The sequence below is a fragment of the Trachypithecus francoisi genome, unplaced genomic scaffold, assembly GCF_009764315.1.
Source record: "Trachypithecus francoisi isolate TF-2019V2 unplaced genomic scaffold, Tfra_2.0 Lachesis_group5, whole genome shotgun sequence".
Taxonomy (NCBI): Eukaryota; Metazoa; Chordata; class Mammalia; order Primates; family Cercopithecidae; genus Trachypithecus; species Trachypithecus francoisi.
The window spans coordinates 3,154,037-3,178,152 of record NW_022681470.1 but is presented as its reverse complement, the minus strand read 5'-3'; the positions used below and the strand labels follow the sequence as shown (position 1 = coordinate 3,178,152).

Here is a 24,116-nt window from a genome sequence, read left to right as displayed (position 1 = left end):
GCTTGGAGATGGGACACCATGGTAGCAGATGTCGTGTGTGCTTGTGAATCTGAAAGACTGATGCCTGATGGTTTTTTTGTTTGTTTGTTTTGGGTTTTTTTTTTTTTTTTTTTTCAGACAGAGTCTCGCTCTGTCACCCAGGCTGGAGTGCAGTGGTGTGATCTCTGCTCACTGCAACCTCCACCTCCCAGGTTCAAGTGATTCTCCTGCCTCAGCCTCCCGAGTAGCTGGGATTACAGGCGCCCACCACCATGCTCAGCTGATTTTTGTATTTTTAGTAGAGACGGGCTCTTACCATGTTGGCCAGGCTGGTCTTGAACTCCTGACCTCAGGTAATCTGCCTGCCTTGGCCTCCCAAAGTGCAGGGATGACAGGCGTGAGCTGCTGCGCCCGGCCCTAATGTTCTAACTCATAAGGAAAGCTTACCTTCATTCACTACCAGTAGGCTAATACTATACAAATATTAGTTTCTAGAGTCCATTGATGGATAAAGAGATAAAATGTGGTCTATGCATACAATGGCATATTCTTCAGTGTGAAGAAAGAATGAAAGACATGTGCTGTAGCGGTAACATGAACCTTGAAGACATTATGCCAAGTGAAATAAGCTAAACACAAAAGCACAAACATTGTTGGTTTTGCTCATGTGATAGGCAAAATCGTAGAGAAAGAAAGTAGAATAGGCCGGGCGCGGTGGCTCAAGCCTGTCATCCCAGCACTTTGGGAGGCCGAGACGGGCGGATCACGAGGTCAGGAGATCGAGACCATCCTGGCTAATACGGTGAAACCCCGTCTCTACTTAAAAATACAAAAAACTAGCCGGGCGACAAGGCGGGCACCTGTAGTCCCAGCTACTTGGGAGGCTGAGGCAGGAGAATGGCATAAACCCGGGAGGCGGAGCTTGCAGTGAGCTGAGATCCGGCCACTGCACTCCAGCCTGGGTGGCAGAGCAAGACTCCGTCTCAAAAAAAAAAAAAAAAAAAAAAAAGAAAGTAGAATAGAGGTTGCCAGCGGCTAGAGGGAGGGAGAATGGGTGTGGAGTTTCAGTTTTGGAAAGTGAAAAAGTTCTGGGTATGGCAATTGGTGATGGTTGCAAAACAGTGCAGGAACCTCTGCATTAATGTACTTCATGCTCTTGAATTGCACACCGAAAAATGGTTAAATTGACAAATCTCATGTTACACATACCACACAGAAAATTAGTTTTCAGAATAGCTGACAAGCTCTGCTTAGACATGTCTTTAAGGCAGGAGGAAGATGGCAGTGGTCATAGCAGTGTGTGGAGAACAGGAGAGACCCCACATGTCACCCATTAGCTCTCCGAATCCAGAACACATCAGGGATGAACAGCCTGCGCTGCCCGCGATCCGCGAGCTGTTTCACTAGCGTTCTGAACAATTCTGGCAAGGGTGGAAACACTGGACCGGGGTCTGGGTGACTCTTTCACAGTTGATTGGGTAAGGAGAAGCGCTGTTCTCAGAGAAATGAGAACATGTGTCTTGGAAGGCTGCCTTTGCTTAATGTTCCACACGATCCAGGAGGCCAGATGGCATTTTATGTGGTTTTCACAACTGTGATTTTGGATTGATTACTAAACCTGTTTGTGTTCCTAACCCAGCTCTCTGCCTCTCGCCTGCCTTTTAGCTTAACCCTCATTCCCAGAGCTCAGTTTGAACAGGCGCATTGTTTTTCTTCTGTTCCTTATTATTATTGCATTGGTGCCAGCCTTTAATACCTTCAGCCCTATTTGCTGCTCAGAGTCTAGTGCAGAAAATGAAATCCTTTTTCCAATAAGTATGATCAAATGAAAAGCTGTCATGTTGCATTTATATCCAATTCTGGATTTTTACTTTATTTTGAGTTTGGGTCCGCCGCATGATGGGTTGTAAAAGGATAAAGGATCATTTCTGATGTCGTGCCAGCTTTTCCTCACCCAGCTGACCTCCTACCATCAGATGGTGTTTTCATAGGAAGGCAAATTAATTTTATATCTAATATAAAAAAACATTATTAGGAAGATTGTAATGAAAATTAAGTAGTTTGCAAAACATTTTAGAATTTTCAAATTACTTTTGCATAAAAAGCTTCTTTCAGTTCTTACAACAGTCCTGAGACAGAGTTCAGCAGGTGTTCCCATCTCATATGAGGAAACAGAGGCTCAGAGAAGTTAGGGGGCATGCCCAAGGTTGCCCAGCTAACATTGGTCAGAGCTGCATCTGGAGAGCATATCTGCTGGGTCCACATCCAGAATGCTTTCCACCATTCTGCTATACCAGCTAGAAAAGAAAATCCCATTTAAGTAAATAATATCAGCAATAGCCACCATTTTCAGCAACTTACCAGGCCATTTACTAAATAAGTCTCTTTGTACTGTAGTAACTCTCATGACTAAGGTCTGCAGACGACTCATTTAACAGGCTGGCAAAGTGGGTCAGAGATTGCGAGGAGAGGCTGAGAGGTTCCTGGGAACATCTCTGTTGACATCTTGAACTGGGCTCCCATTGTTCCAGCAAGGAAACTGGAGGATAGCAGACACTGCAAAATGTCCTTCTGTGAAGAGACTTCTAGTCATTTTGGTGAAAACACAGTGTCCTGCTGCCTAGCTGAAATCCTGGTATGGCTTGTGGAGAAGTCTATCTTATCATCTTTCTATTTCTAGTACTTGGCCCAGATCTTGACCTAACAGGAATTCAGCAACTATTTGTTGAGTGGAACCTCCGAAGACAGCAGTTTCTTCTTATGGGGAATTACAGTCTATTGACTTGCTCAATGCAAGTTCATTTTATTAGGATTTCTTCAGCTGTGTGTTTATATAAATGGACAGCCAGGCAGTGCATGGAAGTGGCTGCCTGGCCAAAGTCTGGCTGTGCTGCTTTGTTCTACTCTGGGGAGTGGACCCAGTGGAATTCTTGGACTTGGTGTGGAGTCCCAGGTCAAGCCAGCTCATTACTTCTTTTACCTCTCCTTTGGTTCAAGTTCCTCTTAAAACACAATCATCATGCCTTCATTGATAGAGGCACAGAATTTTTTTTTGTTTTTGTTTTTTAGGCAGAGTCTTGCTCTATTGCCCAGGCTAGAGTACAGTGGTGCGATCTTTGACTCACTGCAACCTCTGCCTCCCGGGTTCAAGCGATTCTTCTGCCTCGGCATCCCACGTAACTGGGATTACAGGCACACACCACAACACCCGACTGATTTTTGTATTTTTAGTAGAGATGGGGTTTTGCCATATTGACCAGGCTGGTCTCGAACTCCTGACTTCAGGTGATCCACCCGCCTTGGCTTCCCAAAGTGCTGGGATTACAGGTGTGAGCCACCGCGCCTGGCCGAATTTTTAATTTTTTTATTGAAATGGAGTCTCGCTCTGTCACCCAGGCTGGAGTGCGGTGACGTGATCTCAGCTCACTGCAAACTCTGCCTCCTGGGTTCAAGTGATTCTCCTGCCTCAGCCTCCCAAGTAGCTGGGATTATAGGCGCATGCCACCACACCTGGCTAATTTTTATAATTTTAGTAGAGATGGCGTTTCGCCATGTTGGCCAGGCTGGTCTTGAACTCCTGACCTCAGGTGATACACCCGCCTCAGCCTCCCAAAGTGCTGGGATTAGAGGCGTGAGTCAACGTGCCCGGCCGAGGCACAAATGAATTTAAATCTCATTGAAATGACAGTGGACTGCCATGGCTCTGTGTGGTTTCCCTGGGCCACTTTCTTCTCCCGTCTTCCTGCCGCGTGCAGGAGTGGAGGCCGGGGCTCCCTGGCCAGGCCGCTCTGCGTTATTACAGTGATGTATCTTGGAACTGAGCTGGAGCAGGGATCGTCCTGTTTCCTGTTGGAATTGATTTTCTGTCCAACTTTCATTTCCTATTGTGCATTCCTTTGGGGTCAGAGCAGCTTTGTCAGACAAAAGCAGGGCTTTTTGTTTTGGAGATATTCCTGGCTTCTCTTCAGCTGTGTATTTATATAAATGGACAGCCAGGCAGTGCATGAAAGTGGCTGCCTGGCCAAAGTCTGGCTGGGCTGCTTCGTGGTACTCTGGGGCTTGGACCCAGCAGGATTCTTGGGCTCGGTGTGGCGTCCCAGGTCACCCTGTCATTGGCCCTATGTCTTAACTTGCAGGCATGACTTCATTTGTCAGATGAGCTTTGTTCTCTGAGGCCCGCATCAGAGAGCTCTTCAGAAGAGAGGAAATGTTATATTGCTGTTATCATGTCAAATACTTACCGCTAAGTGAATCTGGTTCAAAGCTTAACAGCCTGTGGGTGAACCACAAAAGCTCAACTGGATCTCAGAGAAATCCCTGGTCAAGCCCTGTGCCTTCTAGTACCCAATTATTTATCAATAAATGTGAAGATTGCAACCTCCAGATTATTCAGCCGTTGTTGAGATGTGTAAAAATGGTATCCCCAGCACCTTGAAAGGCTGAGTAGGATCAACCCCCAGTTGTTGTTCATTTCCTGTGTCCTCAGAATCCACTTTTGTTTCAGTCCTTCTGGCCCATTCCCATTGTTTTCTGTCAGCGGAATAGCCATGTCCATAAACTCCAACGCTCGACTGTCAGAAATGAAGAACTTGGTTTTCTCTGTTGTCATAACGTTTGCGAGTACATCTGTAAGCAGGCGTTTTCCCATCATCTTTCCTGTATTTCTGGTGAATACTACATCCGTCTATTTGCCGCTTCACAGTCAAAGTGCTGTTTGTTGATGTGTAATCAAAGCAATCGGATTACGTTTGTCAGTACGAGTCAGAAAAATCTAATGTATATTTACCGTGATACCATAAGGGGTGACAGCCTTTTTGGGCCTCAGTAATCTCGTCTTGTGAGAGACAGCTCATGATGTGGTGAAGATATCAAAGGACTTGTTTTGTGATAATTTCTAGAATGGGGTAGTTGCACAGTGCACATACCTGTCCAAATGAATTGAGTCATGTGATAGCGTCCAGTTTTATGCAACCCAAATTGGCCATTATATTGTTTGGATAAAGGGCTCAAGATGGGGGATTCCTGGATAGATTGTTGAAGGCAAGTGGTTCCATTAATTCAGCAGCAATGAACTTGATAGCTTTCTCATCACAGTCCTCGCCTTCTCCATCCTTTTTCTGTGTCACAGAAGCAGTAAGAAACGTTGAGGGATTCCCCAATGTATCAGGGAGTTTGTTATTTCTTCTAAAACATAAGGAAGTACGTGGCCATAGAAGTGGCAAATGGGCTGGGCGCGGTGGCTCACACCTGTAATCCCAGCACTTTGGGAGGCCGAGGCAGGCAGATCATCTGAGGTCAGCAGTTCGAGACCAGCCTGCCCAATATGGTGAAACCCTGTCTCTACTAAAAATACAAAAATTAGCCAGGCGTGGTGGCAGGCGCCTGTAATCCCAGCTACTCAGGAGGCTGAGGCAGGAGAATCGCTTGAACCTGGGGGTGGGCGGGGAGGTGGAGGTTGCAGTGAGCCAAGACCGCCCAGCTTGGGTGACAGAGTGAGACTCCGTCTCAAATAAATAAAGAAAGAAATAAAAGAAATGGCAAATGGACATTTACATAGTGAATTGAAAATTAGAATACATGGATTCTGTTCTTAGTTGTACTTCTAACACAGTCAGTGACCTTAAACACATTTCTTTACTTTGCTCCACCTGAATTCCCTTATCTGCTGTAAAATGAAATTGTTGAACTAAGTTAAATGTTCTTAAAGATCCTTTCCAGCCCTGACATTGAACTCAGTACATCAACTTACATGATTTATTTCCACAATCTTAGCAGAATTAATTTGGATTTGTTAATTGTTTGCATTGGCTAATTATTGCTTGCACACCCTAAGACTATCTACCAGTAGTAGTTTCTTATATTAACTAAAGGTGCTGTGAAGGAAGCATGGAATTCCCCCAAAATCAAAACTAAAAGAAACTTCTTCTTTAAGGCAAACACAGATAAAATATACAGAAGGCACCCTAGCTGCACTGGGGCCTTCTGCCCTCTTCAGCAAGTCCCGACTGAGGCGCACAGAATCATTACTGGCTCTTGTGCCACAAAGTGACATCGTCTTTGGCTGTAACACCACATGAAGAGGGAAGGAGGTGTGAGACTGTGAAGACACTCGGTACAGGTGCAGCCTCCACAGAGTAAATGTGATACTTCTCGAGTTAATGACTATGTTGGGAGGTTTTCCAACTCCACCACCTTCCCAACTTCAATGAGGATCCCGGGGGAAGCTCACAGATTTACAGATCTTTTTATACTAAGGAAGAATAAAGAAGCATTCCAGTTCCAGGAGTATAAGCCAGCCACAGACCCAGGGGGCACATTTTGAACTGTCTTTGGGAGAAAGAAAAAGTACTAATAACAAATAAGTCTGGTGGGATTTCAGATGAATTCCAGTCTCATTCTTTTGTGATAGCAGAGAGTGAGGTTTTCATATATTCGCTCTAGAGATGGTTCTAAACATGGAGACCCATTGATATCCAGGTATACCCCCTCTCCTCTCTGATCAGTCCCATTGCTAAACAAGACCAGAGCAAGGCTCAATAGTTGATGTCAAGTGCTTCTGCGAATTGCCTTCCCATTGGGGAATCAGGAGGATGTTTTTATTCAGGAAGGTATGTCTGACCAATGAAACAAAATGCAGTTGGTCTCGTTTTAGATTTGGCTCCTGAATCCTCAGAAATATTTGCCTTCGCTGACTCTGAGGGGAAGTATCCCTTCTCTTTGGATATCTCCAGGAAGTTGCTTTATTGAGTTTTCACCAGTTTGCAGACAAGCCCAAGTCTAAATAAAATTCAAATGTGGCCTAATATTATAAGACTTTCTTTTATCTTGTCTATCCATCTCTCTGTCTGTCTGTCTGCCTATCTATCCTTACGTCCATCCATCCATCCATTCATCCATCCATCCATCTGTACATCCATCCATCCATCTGTACATCCATCCATCCATCCATCCATCCATCCATCTGTACATCCATCCATCCATCCATCCATCCATCCATCCATCCATCTGTACGTCCGTCCATCCATCCATCCATCTGTACATCCATCCATCCATCTGTACATCCATCCATCCATCCATCCATCCATCCATCTGTACATCCATCCATCCATCCATCCATCCATCCATCCATCCATCTGTACGTCCGTCCATCCATCCATCCATCTGTACATCCATCCATCCATCCATCCATCCATCCATCCATCTGTACGTCCATCCATCCATCCATCCATCCATCCATCCATCCATCTGTACATCCATCCATCCATCCATCCATCCATCCGTCCGTCCATCCGTCTGTCCATCTGTCTGTCCATCCATCCATCCATCCATCCATCCATCTACCTATATACCTACCTACCTTAGCCTCCCAGATGGTTGAGGCTGCAGGGAGCTATGGTCACACCACTGCAGTCCAACCTGAGTGATGCATGATCACACCACTGCACTCCAGACTGGGTGACAGAATGAGACCCGTCTTTTTATAAAAAAGTGATTACAAGGGTCTCAGTGCAGAAATGGTTTCCTCCTGCCCATTGTGCCAGCTCACCCAGGCCCAGAGGTGGAGTCATGTGAATGTGCTGCGTGGCGTCCGGCACCAGAAATGTGGGTATGGTGGAGGAAAAAGACACAGAGCCAGGACCAGGATATGGAAGCATTTTTGAACCATATGCTTTTAAAAATCACCACCCCATACTAGAGAAAAGACTGAATTAGGTTTCTGTTTTCTCTCTAAAAATTGATAAAACAAAATTGTTGTCGTGTGAAGAGAAAATCAAAGAGTATGCTGACAAAATGTGTGGGAAAATCTAAAGCACAGGGACACAGGAAGAAAATGGATGGCTTGGATTATATCAAAATGGAAAGCTTTTTTTTTGTTGCAAATGGTACCATTTAGAAAATGACAAAAGCAACCCACAGAATGGGAGAAAATTTTTGCAAATTTATTTGATAAAGAACCTGTACCCAGAATATATAAAAGACTCTTGCCACTCAATAATAGAAAGACAAGTCAGTTATAAAAAGGAGTAAAATATTTGAATAGACATTTCTCCAAAGAAGATATACAGATGGACAATAAACACATGAAAAGATAATTCAGCAGCTTTAGCTATCAGGGAAGCACAAGTCAAAACTACAATGAGATACCCCTCATTTATACTCGCATGGCTAGAATAAAAAAGATAAACAGTATGAAGTGTTGATGAGGATGTGGAGAAATTGAATCCTTATACACTGTTGAAAGTGTGAAACGAGGCCAGGTGCGGTGGCTCACGCCTGTAATCCCAGCACTTTGGGAGGCTGAGCGGGTGGATCACGATGTTAGGAGATGGAGACCATCCCGGCTAACACGGTGTCTCTACTAAAAATACAAAAAAAAAAAATTAGCTGGGCACGGTGGCGGGCGCCTGTAATCCCAGCTACTTGGGAGGGTGAGGCAGGAGAATGGCGTGAACCCAGGAGGTGGAGCTTGCAGTGAGCCGAGATTGCACCACTGCACTCCAGCCTGGGCAACAGAGTGAGACTCCGTCTCAAAAAAAAAAAAAAAAAAAAAAAGAAAAAGAAAGAAAATGTGAAACGATACAACCCCTGTGGAAAAGAGCTCAGCACTTTCTCAGAGTTAAACAGTGTTATCATACGACCCAACAGTTCTAGTCTTGTTATGTACCCAAGGGAAATGAAAAAACATGTATCCACAAAACCTTGTACATGAATGTTTATAGCGACATTTTTCATAGTAGCCCCCAAATAGAAACAACCTAAATGTCTATCAACTGAAGAATGGGTAAACAAAATGTGGCATGATCTACATGATGGAATATTACTTGGCAATGAAAAGGAATGAAGTGTGGTTCATTCATTGAAACATTATGGTAAGTGAAAGAACCCAGACACAAAAGGTGACATATTGTATGATTCCTTCGATGTAAAATGTCTAGAAGAGGCAAATCTGTAGATACAGTATGTAGATTAGTGGTTTTCAGGGGCTGAATTGGAACAGCTGCAGCTAATGCATATGGAATTTGTTTTAGCTGGAGATATGGAGATAATGAAAATGTTCTAAAATCGATGATGGTTTCCCAACCCTGTAAATATACTAAAAAGCATAGAATTGTCCAATTAAAATGGATGAATTATATTTCAATAGAACTGTTTTAAAAGTGTTGAAGACCACAGATACGTGTCTGTGCTGTCAAATGTATCCACTGCCTTCTAGATACACTCTAAACTCTGCAGCTTGGCTTTCAAAGCCTTTTATTTATATGGAATCCTCCCCGCCCCCCACCATCTATACATTTGTAAACCTTACATGTTATTCAAATGCCATAATTCGTCAAACTGGATATATCTTCTCCTTCCAGAAAGATATTCCTTCATCCCTCGTATAAGCCTTAGCACAGTCTGCCTTGTGTTATATTCATATCTGTATCTGTCATATTATGTCTATCTGATCGAGAGCTCTTTAAGGCCGGGATGTCGGCTTGCTCATGTTAGCATCCTTCAGGACACCTGACCCCTAATCTCATCTGACTGGTACATGATACATTTTTATCACTTGATAGAATGAATGGGTTGTGAAATTATTAGATGTGATCCCAGATAGGATACTGTTTTTCCCGAGGTCTTTCAAGAACAATGCAGGATCAAACTTATAGAGACATTTGTGAAACTCTCAACACTCTGTGCAGGGCATTGCTATTATCTGTAACCCTGGTAACTGTTCTAGTTAGTGTCAATTAACTTTTGGCGGCACTCAAGATTCCTTATCATCTACATTAGTTTGTCAGATGAGGTGATGCACTTTTTCTGGGTACAGTTGTCTTTGAAGAGATTGGCAGCGTTTCATAGTTGTAAACAAAACCGTCTCATATGCCGGACCGTGACAGAGGGACTAGGATGCCAGAAGCTCTGTGAAAACACTTAAATCCATTTCAGCGAGGAGGAATTGTGATCTGGTAAATAAATTAATGTCTGCTCTGTTCCTTAGCTGGGCTGCTAATGAATGGACCCCAGAGATTTTTTTGTGCTGGGTGATAAGCCCCTAATATCTATTCAAGTTCAGCGTAAAGCTCATTTTCTCTAGAAATCTTTGTTTAAAAACAGAGTTTTTCCAGTAAATACATTTATCAAATTAAAAATACTTCAAATACACAGAGAGTGATATAACAAACAAACCACCACCTGTGTTTAACAAATGCTGTTTTTTTGTCATATCTGCTTTGGATTTTTTTTTTTTTTTTTTAGCTGAAAAACATTTAGAAGATAGTTGCATCATTCCTTCCCTTCCCAAATCTCATTGCCCCTCCCTCCCTTTCCTCTGAAGCCACAATTATCTCTACCAGATATGTCTTTTTTTTTTTTTTTTTTTAAACGGAGTCTCGCTCTGTGGCCCAGGCTGGAGTGCAGTGGCACCATCTCGGCTCACTGCAAGCTCCGCCTCCTGGGTTCACACCGTTCTCCTGCCTCAGCCTCCCGAGTAGCTGGGACTACAGGCGCCCGCCACCACGCCCGGCTAATTTTTTTGTATTTTTAGTGGAGATGGGGTTTCACCGTGTTAGCCAGATCTATCAGGAATCTTTAACTGGTTAATCTTTCAGTCCAACTTTGATATCAATTGTTAACTCTTGAGACCATTTTCTATTTCAAAACTGTTTCTGAGTCATTTCTATTATTCATTTCTATTCTATTATTCTGAGATAAGAGAATCTCAGAATTCTGCGATCTACCTTCAAGCCCATTAAATGGGAATTTTTCCCAGAGAGAGTTTAAACCAGCCTCTGCGTAAGGGGAGGAGTGTAGACCCCAGAGATCCTTACAGAGAAGCACTTGTCATCACACCCTTGGGATTCTGGGAGAGAGAGAGGCATGAGAAAGCTGTGTGGCTCTGTCTTTGAAATAGAGAAGTTTGGTGACACCTGGAACATTTTTTACATGACAAATATGGTGAAATTTAACAGGCTATCAAAGTGCAGATCAGGCCAACTGAATAGCAGTTGAGGAAAATGACAAGGTGCCAGGTAGTGGAGAGAGGAAGATTAGATAACCTACTTGGTCTATGTGCCTGTGAAGACACACTCTTATGTCTTCCTTGCATAGATACCTACCTTGTTCTAAAATAAACTTCAAGTGTGTTTTTTTTTTTTTAAAAAAAATGAGTACAGCCTGGGTGACATAGTGAGAACTTGCTTCTACAAAATACAAAATACAAAATCTGGCCAGACATGGCGGCGTGCACCTGTAGTCCCTGCTCCCTGGGAGGCTGAGGTGGGAGGATCACCTGGGTTCAGGAGTTTGAGTTTGAGGCTGCAGTGAGCTGTGATTGCACTACTTCACTCCGGCCTGGGCAGCAGAATAAGATCCTGTCTCAAAACAAACCAAAACCAAAACACGAGTGGAACAAGAAAGCATCATGAGGTGAGGAAATGAAGGTTAAGGGAAGATGAGGATCAGAGGGAGTAACAGGTTCAATTCTAAGACGGGGTCAACATGTAGAATACGTACCATTAGGCAGGAAGCTCTGGCTAGAAGTGCCCCACAGGTTGCGTCATGAGCTTCTTGATAGACAGTGGGTAAAAGAATCAGTGACACGATTTACGGCTGTTAAGATAAAAGCAAACCAGTTGCCTAAGGAAGAATGGCCATTTCCAGCACAGACGCCTGAGAGCCATTTTTCTGAGGATGTGGTTCTCACCCTTGATGGACAATGAGGACATTCTAGCAAGCGTGCATCGTGCTCTGGAGGGGCGCGTGGGATGTGCAGGGAGCATCGCTGAGGGATGGAGGGGTTCATGTGCATCAGGACTGCCTGGAATACCGAGGGTTATTAGTGCCAATAATGCTGTCAATGACATGTGATGGTTAATTTTCTGTGTCAACTTGACTGGGCTATGGGATGCCCAGATATTTGGTCAAACATTGTTCTGGGTGTGTCTGTGAACAAAGAGCCCTCACTAGTACAGGTGAGTCTCATCCAATCGGTCAAAGGCTTCAGTAGAACTGGCCTTCCCGTGAGTCAGACGGAACTCCTCTTGCCTGACTGCTCCATCTGGGACATGCTGCTTTGGGACTCCAGCTGAAACATCTGTTCTTCCTGAGTCTCAAGGCTGCCAGCCTTTGGGCTGGAAGGACACCATCGGTCTCCTGGTTCTCAGCCCTTTGGACTGTCACTGGAACTGTGGTGACCCAGTCTCTCTTGGGTCGCCAGCTTGCCAACTGCAGATCTTGGGATCTGTCATCCTCCATACATGAGCCAGTTTCTTATACTAAATCAATAAATATCTCTCTCATTATATGTATAATATAATATATAATAAATACCTCTCACTATATATACTGATATATACATATATGTGTAATATATAGATATCCTCTATGTGTAAAAACAATATATATATATCTATATCCTATTAGTCCTGTTCTCCAGAGAACTCTCGTGAATACAAACATTCCATATGCAAAGAGAGATCGCGTGGTCTTAGGTGCTAGTTGTAAAATTATAATATATATAATATATAATATTTAATAAAGCAATAATTATATATCTTACTATATATAAATATCTCTCGCATATATATATCAATCAATAAATATATCTCTCTCACTGTATGTGTATATATATCCTATTAGTCCTGTTCTCCAGAGAACTCTGGCAAATACAAACATTCCGTATGCCAAGAGAGACAGCGTGGTCTTAGGCACTAGTCGTAAAATTATAATATATATAGAGAGCTCCAGCCGAAGGAGAAGGGGGTAAGTAAGGAGGTCTCTGTACCATGGCTCGTACAAGGCAGACTGCCCGCAAATCGACCCGTGGTAAAGCACCCAGGAAGCAACTGGCTACAAAAGCCGCTCGCAAGAGTGCGCCCTCTACTGGAGGGGTGAAGAAACCTCATCGCTACAGGCCTGGTACTGTGGCGCTCCGTGAAATTAGACGTCATCGGAAGTCCACTGAACTTCTGATTCCCAAACTTCCCTTCCAGCGTCTGGTGCGAGAAATTGCTCAGGACTTTAAAACAGATCTGCACTTTCAGAGCGCAGCTATCGGTGCTTTGCAGGAGGCAAGTGAGGCCTATCTGGTTGGCCTTTTTGAAGACACCAACCTGTGTGCTATCCATGCCACACGTGTAACAATGATGCCAAAAGACATCCAGCTGGCACGCCGCATACGTGGAGAACGTGCTTAAGAATCCACTATGATGGGAAGCATTTCATTCTCAAAAAAAAAAAAAAAAATTCTCTTCTTCCTGTTATTGGTAGTTCTGAACGTTAGATATTTTTTTTCCATGGGGTCAAAAGGTACCTAAGTATATGATTGCGAGTGGAAAAATAGGGGACAGAAATCAGATATTGGCAGTTTTTCCATTTTCATGTGTGTGTGAATTTTTAATATAAATGCAGAGGCGTAAAGCATTAAAGCAAGTTAAAATGTTTCAGTGAACAAGTTTCAGCGGTTCAACTTTATAATAATTATAGATAAACCTGTTAAATTGTTTCTGGACAATGCCAGCATTTGGATTTTTTTAAAACAAGTAAATTTCTTATTGACGGCAAAAAAAAAAAAAATATATATATATAATATATAATATTTAATATATAATAAATCAATAATTATCTATCTCACTATGTATCTCTCTCACTATATATATCAATCAATAAATATCTCTCTCTCACTATATGTGTATATATATCCTATTAGTCCTGTTCTCCAGAGAACTCTGGTGAATGCAAACATTCCATATGCCGAGAGAGAGCGTGGTCTTAGGTACTGGTTGTAGAATTATTTCACATTGGAAGAGGTAAACCTCTGGGTTCATGGGCTTTCTAACTGATATCATAGAGTGGTGGGAGGGTTTTGTTTTCCCTTATCCATTAACTTTACTCCTATAATACCCATATCAATAATAACATTTATGGCCTACTTCTAAGCCCTTTACATATATTTTCTCATTTAGCCTCGTGACAATATTCTAAGGGAACTGAGGCACTCAGAGCTTAGGAAACTCGTTCAAGGCTGCCTAGCTAGGAAATGATGTGCTGTTTTTAAGGCCCTCATCTGAATAAAACTGTCTTCCATTTACTCTCAGCGGTGAAAATGGGGGAGAGATCTGTATTGGAAGCTCATTCAGATGTTGCCTTCTTTTGCACTTAAAGGCTTTGCTCTCTGAAGGCAGGAAGCAGCAGGCCCGTGTGCAGTGAAGGCTGTGTGTGTGGCGTGTGCAGGCGGCAGCAGCAACCCGGGATGGTGGGGAGAAAGCCCGTGGGAAGGAGGACGTCTGCGGGAGCGGCTGTGATGTGTGGGAAGTCGCGCTGGGCTGGCACTGTGGAAAGGTGACCTGCAGAGCTGCAGCTGCAAATGAACCACTAATTTTCCCATCTCTGCTTGCAATTTACAAAGCACTTTCCTGGTGTCATGCGTAGCTCGCAAGTATCAGAGCGAGGATTGAAACTTAAGTTGTTTGATGCTAAACTCTGATTTCCTCACCCCACCTCACTGTCTTGCCAGTTCTAACTGTACCCGTCAGGAATTTCTATCAGGAATGTGTGTAAACATCAGCGTGAAGCTGAAGAAGGAGAAAGGAAATGGGGCAGCGAAGCACACAGAGATGTTCCTAAACAGCCAAAGCGGAAGAGAGAAGCTAGACTCGCCTCTTCCTGGATTTTCTCACCGCCTGATTGTTCCTTTCAGATGACCCGCATCTCTTGGAGCTGACCTCAGCTCAGCAAGGGTGCCTGTGACCCATGGAGCAATGGCCACTATCTCTGCATTGTGGGAGGGTGATCCGTGTTGGGTCTGCAGGGTCGTTCTCATAGCAATGAATGTGTAGATCTGTGCTTGCTGAAGCCCGGGCTGGTCCCTCTTGTATCATCGTCTCCTATTACGCAGCTTTCAGGCTGCTTTTTAGGGGAAGTTAGACTTGCCTACTCTTTTTTGGGGAAGTTAGACCTCCCTGCAGTCGAGTATGGTGGTTTGCTCCTGTGGTCCCGGCTCCTCGGGAGGCTGAGGCAGGAGGATCACTTGAGCCTGGAGTTCGAGGCTGCAGTGAGCAGAGATCACACCACTGCACTCCAGCTTGGGTGACAGAGTGAGACCCTGTCTCTAAAATAAAATAAAATAAAATAAAAATAAAAAATAAATTTAAAAAAATCACCCCTTGGCCAGGCGCAGTGGCTCACACCTGTAATCTCAGCACTTTGGGAGGCTGAGGTGGGTAGATCACCTGAGGTCAGGAGTTCAAGACCAGCCTGGGCAACATGGGGAAAACCCATCTCTACCGAAAGTATAAAAATTAGCCTGGTGTGATGGTGGGCGCTTGTGACCCCAGCTACTTGGGAGGCTGAGGCAGAGAATTGCTTGAACCTGGGAGGCAGAGATTGCAGTGAGTCGAGATTGCACCACTGCACTCCAGCCTGGGCGACAGAGTGAGACTCCGTCTCAAATAAAAGGAGAAAAAAAAATCACCCCTTAAGTCAGAATCAGCCATGCTGAACTGAGGTGAGGTTTTATGCTTATCAGATTGAGGACCTCCTCTGGGGGGTGGTAGGCTGATGGCTTAGTCATCCTATAAAGAGCCCAGCGTGCAACGCAGAGCTGGGTCTACCTACAGCATGGAGATGGCTATCTGGGAATAATGGGCACTAGAATTGGAGGATCCTGATGAACCACTTCCTGGCCCCTTGCTTGTACCACCTCCCTTCCCGCCAGGTAAATATTGCTGAGATACCCAGCTTCTGATTAAAGCCACATGATGGAACTTGTCCTAAGGATGCAACTGATGGCCCGTGTTAGCTTGTTGGAGTTAAAAAATATATTTTAATTTGTTTAGCTCTCTGGGGAAATTATCTGAGCCTGCATGTGATAATCAACTTTCACAAGAGCTTTCAAGAAACCTGAAATGATTTGAGCAACAAAATGAGATTTTTAATCTACATAAATACAGGAGTCGTTTGCCTCTCTGTTTGTGTGTGTGCGAGAGGAGGGGAGATTAAAACAATTCTAACTCATTCCTTCTCCTCTAGGACACTCTCATTAGCAACGGTAGGAAAATGGTCATAGGAGTGGTACCTCGCCTAACATTCTCACGCACATTTTCCCTTTGGACTTGAAACTTCACATCAACTTTTAAGGGTAGGGGCAGGGGTAGCAAGTGCTGCTTCCTCTTTTTATGGAAAAAAGTAGGTCTCAGAGAGATTACGTGACATCCCCAAGTTCATGTGCTGGTGGATTGTAGAGTCAGTTCTAGAGGCCAGTTCTTTTTGGAAGCTGGCTCAATGCTCTTTCTACCTTACCGGCTGTCTCATATGAATACTAGTGATACTAATGCAAAAACATTACCATAATAGTATCTGCAAGAGAACAAATACAAGGGAAGACGGATTGATACTGGCCGGGCACAGTGGCTCACGCCTGTAATCCCAGCACTTTGGGAGGCTGAGGTGGGTGAATCACGAGGTCAAGAGATCGAGACCATCCTGGCCAACCTGGTGAAACCCTGTCTCTACTAAAAATACAAAAATTAGCCAAGCATGGTGGCGGGCGCCTGTAGTCCCAGCTACTCGGGGGACTGAGGCAGGAGAACCCGGGAGGCGGAGCTTGCAGTGAGCTGAGATGGCGCCGCTGTACTCCAGCCTGGGCGACAGAGCAAGACTCCGTCTCGAAAAACAAACAAACAAACAGATGGATTGACACTGCACCTGCCTGCATCAGCCAGGCTAAGTTGGGTTAAGCTGTGGCTACACCAGATGTCTATGGCTTCACCGGTTTATGCAAAGTCCCCTGTGGGGCCAGGTCACTCTCCAGGGAAGTTCTCATGACTTCCATGTCAGCAGGACTTAGGCTGCACTGAAGAGGGAAAGTGAACTGAAGAGCTTTGTTGAAAGGGCGTTTAAGTTTGTCAGCCCAAAAATGACAGAGAAGTTCATAGCCAGTCACAGCCTGTGCGTGCGCCAGGTCTAATTGCGCAGCTCTGCCCGATGCACGGGCGGTTGTGAAACTGTGTCTTCCAAATGTGTAAGAAGGGGAGAAGACCCAGAAATACTGGTGACCACTAGCCATGAGCACCACACTGTCTGCAGGTCTGTGCGGCCAAAAGATATATTTTGTGGAGCAGGTTCCCCTTTAACCATGTCCCTGTCACAGATCCCGTGGCAAGCATTCACACCACCTGGAATTACTTGGGAAGAACATCGCAGTGTTTAACAGATATTTCACAGATATAAACGGTGCGGTCTTCCTAAGTCTCTGCACATGAGCAGCTAAAGACTGGGGTTCCTGTGGTGCACATACCATTTTCGTCATTAAATCCCCAGTGACTCACCTTGTCCTGAAACTGTTAAAGCTCCTTAACAAGACTGAGGTGCACCCTGATTTGGGCCTGGACACCCTCCCCAGTCTCTTCTTTCACCAGCACTCCTCCTGTCATCTGGGTTTGGGAAGCTTTCAGTTCTCTCAAAGGAGCATTTCTCTCTTCCCCTTCTCGCTCTCCCCACCTGCTGTTCCCTCTGCTTTGAGGTATTTCCTCCTCACTCATGTCCCTCTTTGTCCAGGTCTCAGGAGGCCTGCTCTTTTATCTGAGTCCCTAGGTAGATGGCAAACCCCTTGGGGTCAGGTACAGGGACTCCTGGCAACACTTGCCCTTAAAAACTTACATTCAGGTGGGGCGCGGTGGCTCACACCTGTCACCCCAGCACTTTGGGAGGCCTAGGCAGGTGGATCACCTGAGGTCAGGAACTTGAGACCAGCCTGGCCAACATGGCAAAACCCCATATCTGCTAAAAATGCAAAAAAAAAAAAAAAAAAAAAATTAGCCAGGTGTGGTGGTGGCACCTGGAATCCCAACTACTCGGGAGGCAGAGACAGGAGAGTCGCTTGAACCCCAGAGGCAGAGGTTGCAGTGAGCCAAGATCGCACCACTGCACTCCAGCCTGGGCAACAGAGTGAGACTCTGTCTCAAAAAAAAAGAAACAAACAAAAAACTCTTCCATTCAGCATAGGGCTTAGCTAATACATGGAAGCAACTGACTACGATTTGTTAAATAAGCAGATGAATGGTCACGTGAATGGATAAATGAGGTCTGTGAAGTCGAATGCTTGTCTGGGTAAGGGGACAAGTCTCCCGGCTCACCCTCACCTCTCTTGGCTGTGCTGCAAGCTGTAGTCAGGATGGTCATTTTCCAGCTTTTCTTTTTTTTTTGAGACGGAGTCTCACTCTGTCGCCCAGGCTGGAGTGCAGTGGCCGGATCTCAGCTCACTGCAAGCTCCGCCTCCCGGGTTCCCGCCATTCTCCTGCCTCAGCCTCCTGAGTAGCTGGGACTACAGGCCCCGCCACCTCGCCCGGCTAGTTTTTTGTATTTTTTAGTAGAGATGGGGTTTCACCGTGTTAGCCAGGATGGTCTCGATCTCCTGACCTCGTGATCCGCCCGTCTCGGCCTCCCAAAGTGCTGAGATTACAGGCATGAGCCACTGCGCCCGGCCTCATTTTCCGGCTTTGACCATGATTGCTCTCGCTTTTGGTGTCAGCGCCTACCTGTATGGTGCCCTCCGTTCGTCAATTGCCTTATATCCCAGCACTCTTCCTTAAGAGCTGAAGAAACGGCTTACATTTTAATATGAAATCATTTTCTATTTATCTAATAAGGTATAGATTCACATAATACATAACTAATGGTAAAATGCTGTTAGCATTATGTATTTAAATTATTTGGCTTTAAGGCCAGGCGTGGTGGCTCATGCCTATAATTCCAGCACTTTGGGAGGCCGAGGCGGGTGGATCACCTGAGGTTGGGAGTTTGAGACCGGCCTGACCAACATGGAGAAACCCCATCTCTACTAAAAATACAAAATTAGCTGGGTGTGGTGGTGCACGACTGTAATCCCAGCGACTCAGGAGGCTGAGGCAGGAGAATCGCTTGAACCCAGGAGGCAGAGGTTGTGGTGAGCCGAGACTGTGCCATTGCACTCCAGCCTGGGCAACAAGAGTGAAACTCCATCTCAAATAATAATAATAATGATAATAATAATAATAATAATAATAATAAATTATTTGGCTATAATCCCCATTAGAGTTACTATTTAATGGGTAGAGAGTTTCAGTGTGAGCTGATGAAAAAGTTCTGGAGATGGATGATGGAACAGTTGCACAACAATGGGAATGTACCTAATGACACTGAAACCTACACTTCAGAATGGTTCAGGGTAGATTGCTTGAGCCTAGGAGTTTGAGACCAGGCTGGGCGACATAGTGAAACCTCGCCTCTAAAAGAAAAAAAAAAAAAAGGCCAGGTGCAGTGGCTCATGCCTGTAATCCCAGCACTTTGGGAGGCCAAGGCAGGCGGATCACTTGAGGTCAGGAGTTCAAGACTAGCCTGGCCAACATGGTGAAACCCCGTCTCTACTAAAAATGCAAAAATTAGCTGGACGTGGTGGCAGGCACCTGTAATCCCAGCTACTCGGGAGGCTGAGGCAGGAGAATCTCCTGAACCCAGGAGGCAGAGGTTGCAGTGAGCCGAGATTGCACCACTGCACTCCAGCCTGGGTGACAGAGTGCAAAAAAAAAAAAAGAAAAGAAAAAGAGAAAAATCAGCCAGGTGTGGTAGTGCACATCTGTGGTCCCAGATACTCAGGAGGCTGCTGAGGTGAGAGAATCACTTGGGCCCCAGAGATGGAGGCGGCAGTAAGCCATGATCGTGCCACTGCACTGCAGCCTGGGCAACAGATGAGAGAGAAAAAAATGGTTCAAATGGCAAATTTTATGGATACTTCACCACAATAAAAATAAATTCCTATTAAAGTATATATCATTAATTCCACAAATGCAAATAGAATACCAATCAAAGTAAGTCCTCAGAGCACAGACTACACAGTAGAGTATGGCCTAACTAGAGCACAGCCTGTTTCATGTCACCAGGCTTAGTGGATGACCGCACTGCAAGGAAAATTGCTGACACTGAGTCATGTTTTGGTTCCCTGGCTGCTACTTTTTTTTTTTTTTTAAATGGAGTTTCATTCTTGCTGCCCAGGCTGGAGTGCAGTGGTGCGATCTCGGCTCATTGCAACTCCGCCTCCCAGGTTCAAGTGATTCTCCTACCTCAGCCTCCCAAGTAGCTGGGATTACAGGGACCTGCCATCACGCATGGGTCATTTTTTTGTATTTTTAGTAGAGACAGGGCCTCACCATGTTGGCCAGGTTGGTCTTGAACTCCTGACTTCAGGTGATCCGCCTGCCTTGGTCTCCCAAAGTTCTGGGATTACAGGTGTGAGCCACCGCACCCGGCCCCTGGCTGCTGCTTATTTCAGAAAAATATTCCCCAAATGAGACTAATTTTGGCTCAGTAGAAAAATTATCTCACCTCTTGTCCCAAAGGTGAAAATCCACCTCAGTGATTTTCAATTATTTTTTGAATCATCATTGGCCTCTTTTATTTTTTTTCTGACAGAATGTGCTTTAAGAGATAGTCGTAGCCTGTTTCCTATTCCTGCATTTATAAAGTAACAATTCATTTATCCTTGCCAGCTATCCACAAGCTTAAAATACCTAGACACATCTCACCACCCAGTGGTGTCCTTGACTGGCTTGGATAGCCAGTTTCCCTACATTGATTTGGTGCAACTGCTACATTTTATAGAATGCTTAAATATGAATACAAGTGTGATTTCCGTGGGGCTTTTGACAAACCAGAGCTAGTTCAAGGACCCCCACAATCATCTTCAAGGGAACAAGGACCCCCATGATCACCTTCAAGGGACAAAACTCCTGCATTTTGTGTGTTTCCTGGTGCGTTTCCTTTAAGAGTCCTGGTGCCTGGGTTGTCCAGCCTGGGTGGAGGGACTCCCGAGGTCTGGTGATGGATGCTGTAGTCAGGAGTGCATATTGGATCTGTTACACAGTGGTGATATATGATTTCAACATTTCAGGGTTGATTTGGATTTTCTGTACTGCCTGCCTGGGATTTTCCTGCTGTGTTGTTTTGCACTTTACTGTTCAACAAGAGGAAAATAAATCTAGAAACCTGCTTAAAAATAGACATCCTGTGTTCAATTTTGTATCATTAAAAGATCTGAAAAGCTAGAATTTAATTCTCTTCCCGGTAGAAGGAAGGAGTTGCGCTGAGATCCCTTCTTAGAAATTAGCTCTAGAAATTCTGAAATGCTAGCTAACAAATCACAGTCTTCACTGGCCTAATATCCCTTAACGTTTTTCTTGTCTGACAGGCCCCAAGGGCTCATTGTCTGTGGGTTTTCCTGTGGGGTTGCTGCTGTCCTCCAGGGTTGATTGATCTGTTTATTCTAAGCTTGAGGCCAGAGCTGGAAGAGAGGCCGTTTGTTTTGGGCACTGCTGAGAAAAACAGACTAATCACCTGAATACCACCTTGGGGAATGAAGTTACTTGAAAAGAAACTGAATGGAGCCTGGGCTTTTATTTGGAATGAGGGGGCAAACCTGGGAAGCTGCATGCAGCTGAATGATGATGAAACACACAAAGCTACTGAGTGCCTCTGGCTTGGCCACCAAAGGGAGTTGGTTTCTGTAAGCGTCAGAGAGGGAAAACCTGTGTTCCAGAGCTGCACCCCTCTCTGCACATTTCTGGTCACTCTGCCCCAGCTCCTCCACACCCTGGCGCTGGACCAAGGGGCCTGGGCAGAGGTGGGTGTGCTGGGCAGGAGAGTATATCATGGATGCCTCAGGTGTTGCCTTCCTTCCTAGCAACTTGCAGATTTTCAGATGCGCAGAGTTAAGGTCTAAAACCAGAAAAGTTTGCTAACGTAGAGTGGCCGCTGGGTCTTATCTTTCCATCTTCAATGGCCCTGAAAAATATCGGGCATGCATGGGGATTTCACACTTTTAACAAGCTAGTGTCTCTAACACTACAGGTTACACTTCGCCTGATTTCCAGGTTAGCGCAGCGCCTGACCTCGCTCCAGAGGCACCCTCATTTAGAAGCATAGATGGTGCGAGAACATGGTTTCTCTTCTCGGTTCAGATTGCCTCTGCTGCAAGGACTAAGAACTCTGAGGAGATCTAGGAGATCCCTAAGTATATTAGGTTTTAAGTCAGGTCAAATCGGCAAATGTTTATTAAGTACACACAACAGACAGAGCGCTGGAAGACAAGAAAAATCAATTAGTCAACATCAACTCTTGTCATTGCTTGGGGGGTAAAGGCAATACAAGAAATGACTGGCAAATACAGGTGTGAATTCCACTTACCCTCAGCAAGAGGAGGGAAGAAGGAAGGGAGAATTCTGCCAGCACCAACCTGATCATCCTTCTCGGCATGGCCAAATGCCTCCATTGTTCCTCTAAGGGGCTTCTTTGCCCTGAGAAGTATACAAGTTGATAGGGCTACTTGCCTTCTTGCTCGTTAATATCTGCTTGGCTCCTGATCTGCAGGTAGAGCAGTGCTGGAGTTATCCCATCCAGTGTTGTGACCTCTGGATACTAGCTAGCCTTTCCAAGCAGGGACTTTGCTGCGACTCCCTAAGTTCATAGGGAAAGCAGCAAGGATGAGTTTGAGAGACTCTGGCATCTGCTTCAGAGTTCCAGGGTGAAAGGTGGCTCTGAAAACTTTGCAAACTGTACATAACTCAATTCCCCAGGCTGCTGTGTGTCTGTCATCCCTGAAATTTCATGAGGCCAGAGTAGGTCAACATGGGCTAATGAGACAAGATCTAACTAAACAGAGTGAAGAGTTTCTCAATAACAAGGGAAACTTTTACTGTTTGAGATCAGCCTGAGCCAAGATTGATGAGGGGAAAAAAAAAAAAATGAAAACAAACAACAAAATCGATTGCATTTTACTCCTAGGAAGAAGTAAACTTTTGTAAACAGGAAGAACACAGGGATATTTGCTCTTAGCTAGAATGGGGCAAATTGGCAATATTTTTGGGTGCCTACGGCTTTGGGTTTGATGGGGTCACCCTGCCACTAAGGAAATAGACCCAAAGAGGTTGAACCCAGTAGAGAGCCATGAGTATTCTTTTCCTTTAAGTTACAGCTCCCAGGAAAGCAAAGCACAAGCTGAACAAACATTATACAAGCCGTGTGTGTGTGTAGAATGTGTCCAGATCCAATTCACTTATTTGCTCACGCTTCTAGGAACTCCATCCTTGTGCTTTCATCTCCTGGGCTCTCTGACTTTGAGACTTTTCACAGCTGTCATCATTTAGCATAAATAACAGCCTGCCGAAGAGTGGGTGACAATGTGGCATTTTGCTGGGCCACTTCCCGCTCAGCATTTGTCTTGGAGTCTTCTGCCATTGGCCATGTGCCAGGCCTGACAAACAGCCATCAACACGCCTTGTCACCAAGTGATTGTGAAAAACTATTGTTGAGGTGACTTCATTCTTACGTCTTTCGTGCTTGGCAAAGTAATTAGTACGCTAAGTGTGTGTGTGTGTGTGTGTGTGTGTGTGTGTTTAAATCAAAATAAAACACTGATTAAATGTTTTCCTGTATCTGGATTACTAACTATTCCGTGACCTCCAAGCTTTGTACTCTCATGTGTGTGTGCATCTCACACAATCTCTGTCCTTCCTGGAAAAATGTCTCCATTAATTACTGGGGATAAACCTTGATTAAAATTGTAGGTCATTTCCCAGGGAAGTTTTATGTGAATAACTTTAATACTGTGATGCACTACTTATGAAGTCTCTGGTCTGTTTCTAAAATCAGATTGGAGACTGTGCATGACAATGCACCCCTGTGGTTTGGAGACTATGTGAGTGGAAGCATTTTGAGGATACGATTTTTGAATCCATGCTGTTTCTCTGTTGTAGCTTAGCTGTGGATTTCTTTCGTGCGAATGATTTGGGAGTATAAAAACAGACTCGGTGTCATCATTTTGTCTACCATTACCGTTTTCTTTAGAAAATTTATTTGTGTCATTCGTTTAGAATGTTACTGTTAACTAAGTGTTTTAGGTATACTATTTTATTTGGCCATTATGATGGTCCACCCTATGAGGTCAGCCAGCTATTGTTGTTCATATTTGTTCCAGATGACAGACTGGAGGTTCAGAGCAGCAATGTGACGTGCACACTACAACACAGTGCTCAGAACAGCAATGTGATGTGCTCTTGAACTCCTGACCTCAGGTGATCTGCCTGCCTTGGCCTCCCAAAGCGTTGGGATTACAGGCGTGATCC

General features: G+C 44.7%; 2 protein-coding genes across 2 annotated transcripts in view; both read left to right on the top strand.

Moving 5' to 3' along the window:
- KIF26B (kinesin family member 26B) overlaps window positions 1-24,116 on the top strand; it is a 552,553-nt gene that overhangs the window by 136,891 nt on the left and 391,546 nt on the right. The gene's annotated exons all lie outside the window — the stretch shown is intronic.
- LOC117074511 (histone H3.3A-like) lies at window positions 12,698-13,316 on the top strand. Its single transcript, XM_033196024.1, has one exon. It carries the CDS (start codon window positions 12,750-12,752, stop codon window positions 13,158-13,160), a length of 411 nt encoding a protein of 136 aa, XP_033051915.1. The 5' UTR covers window positions 12,698-12,749; the 3' UTR covers window positions 13,161-13,316.

Coding starts and splice junctions, on each gene's coding strand:
- LOC117074511 (XM_033196024.1), top strand. CDS start 12,750: ATGGCTCGTACAAGGCAGACTGCCCGCAAATCGACCCGTGGTAAAGCA.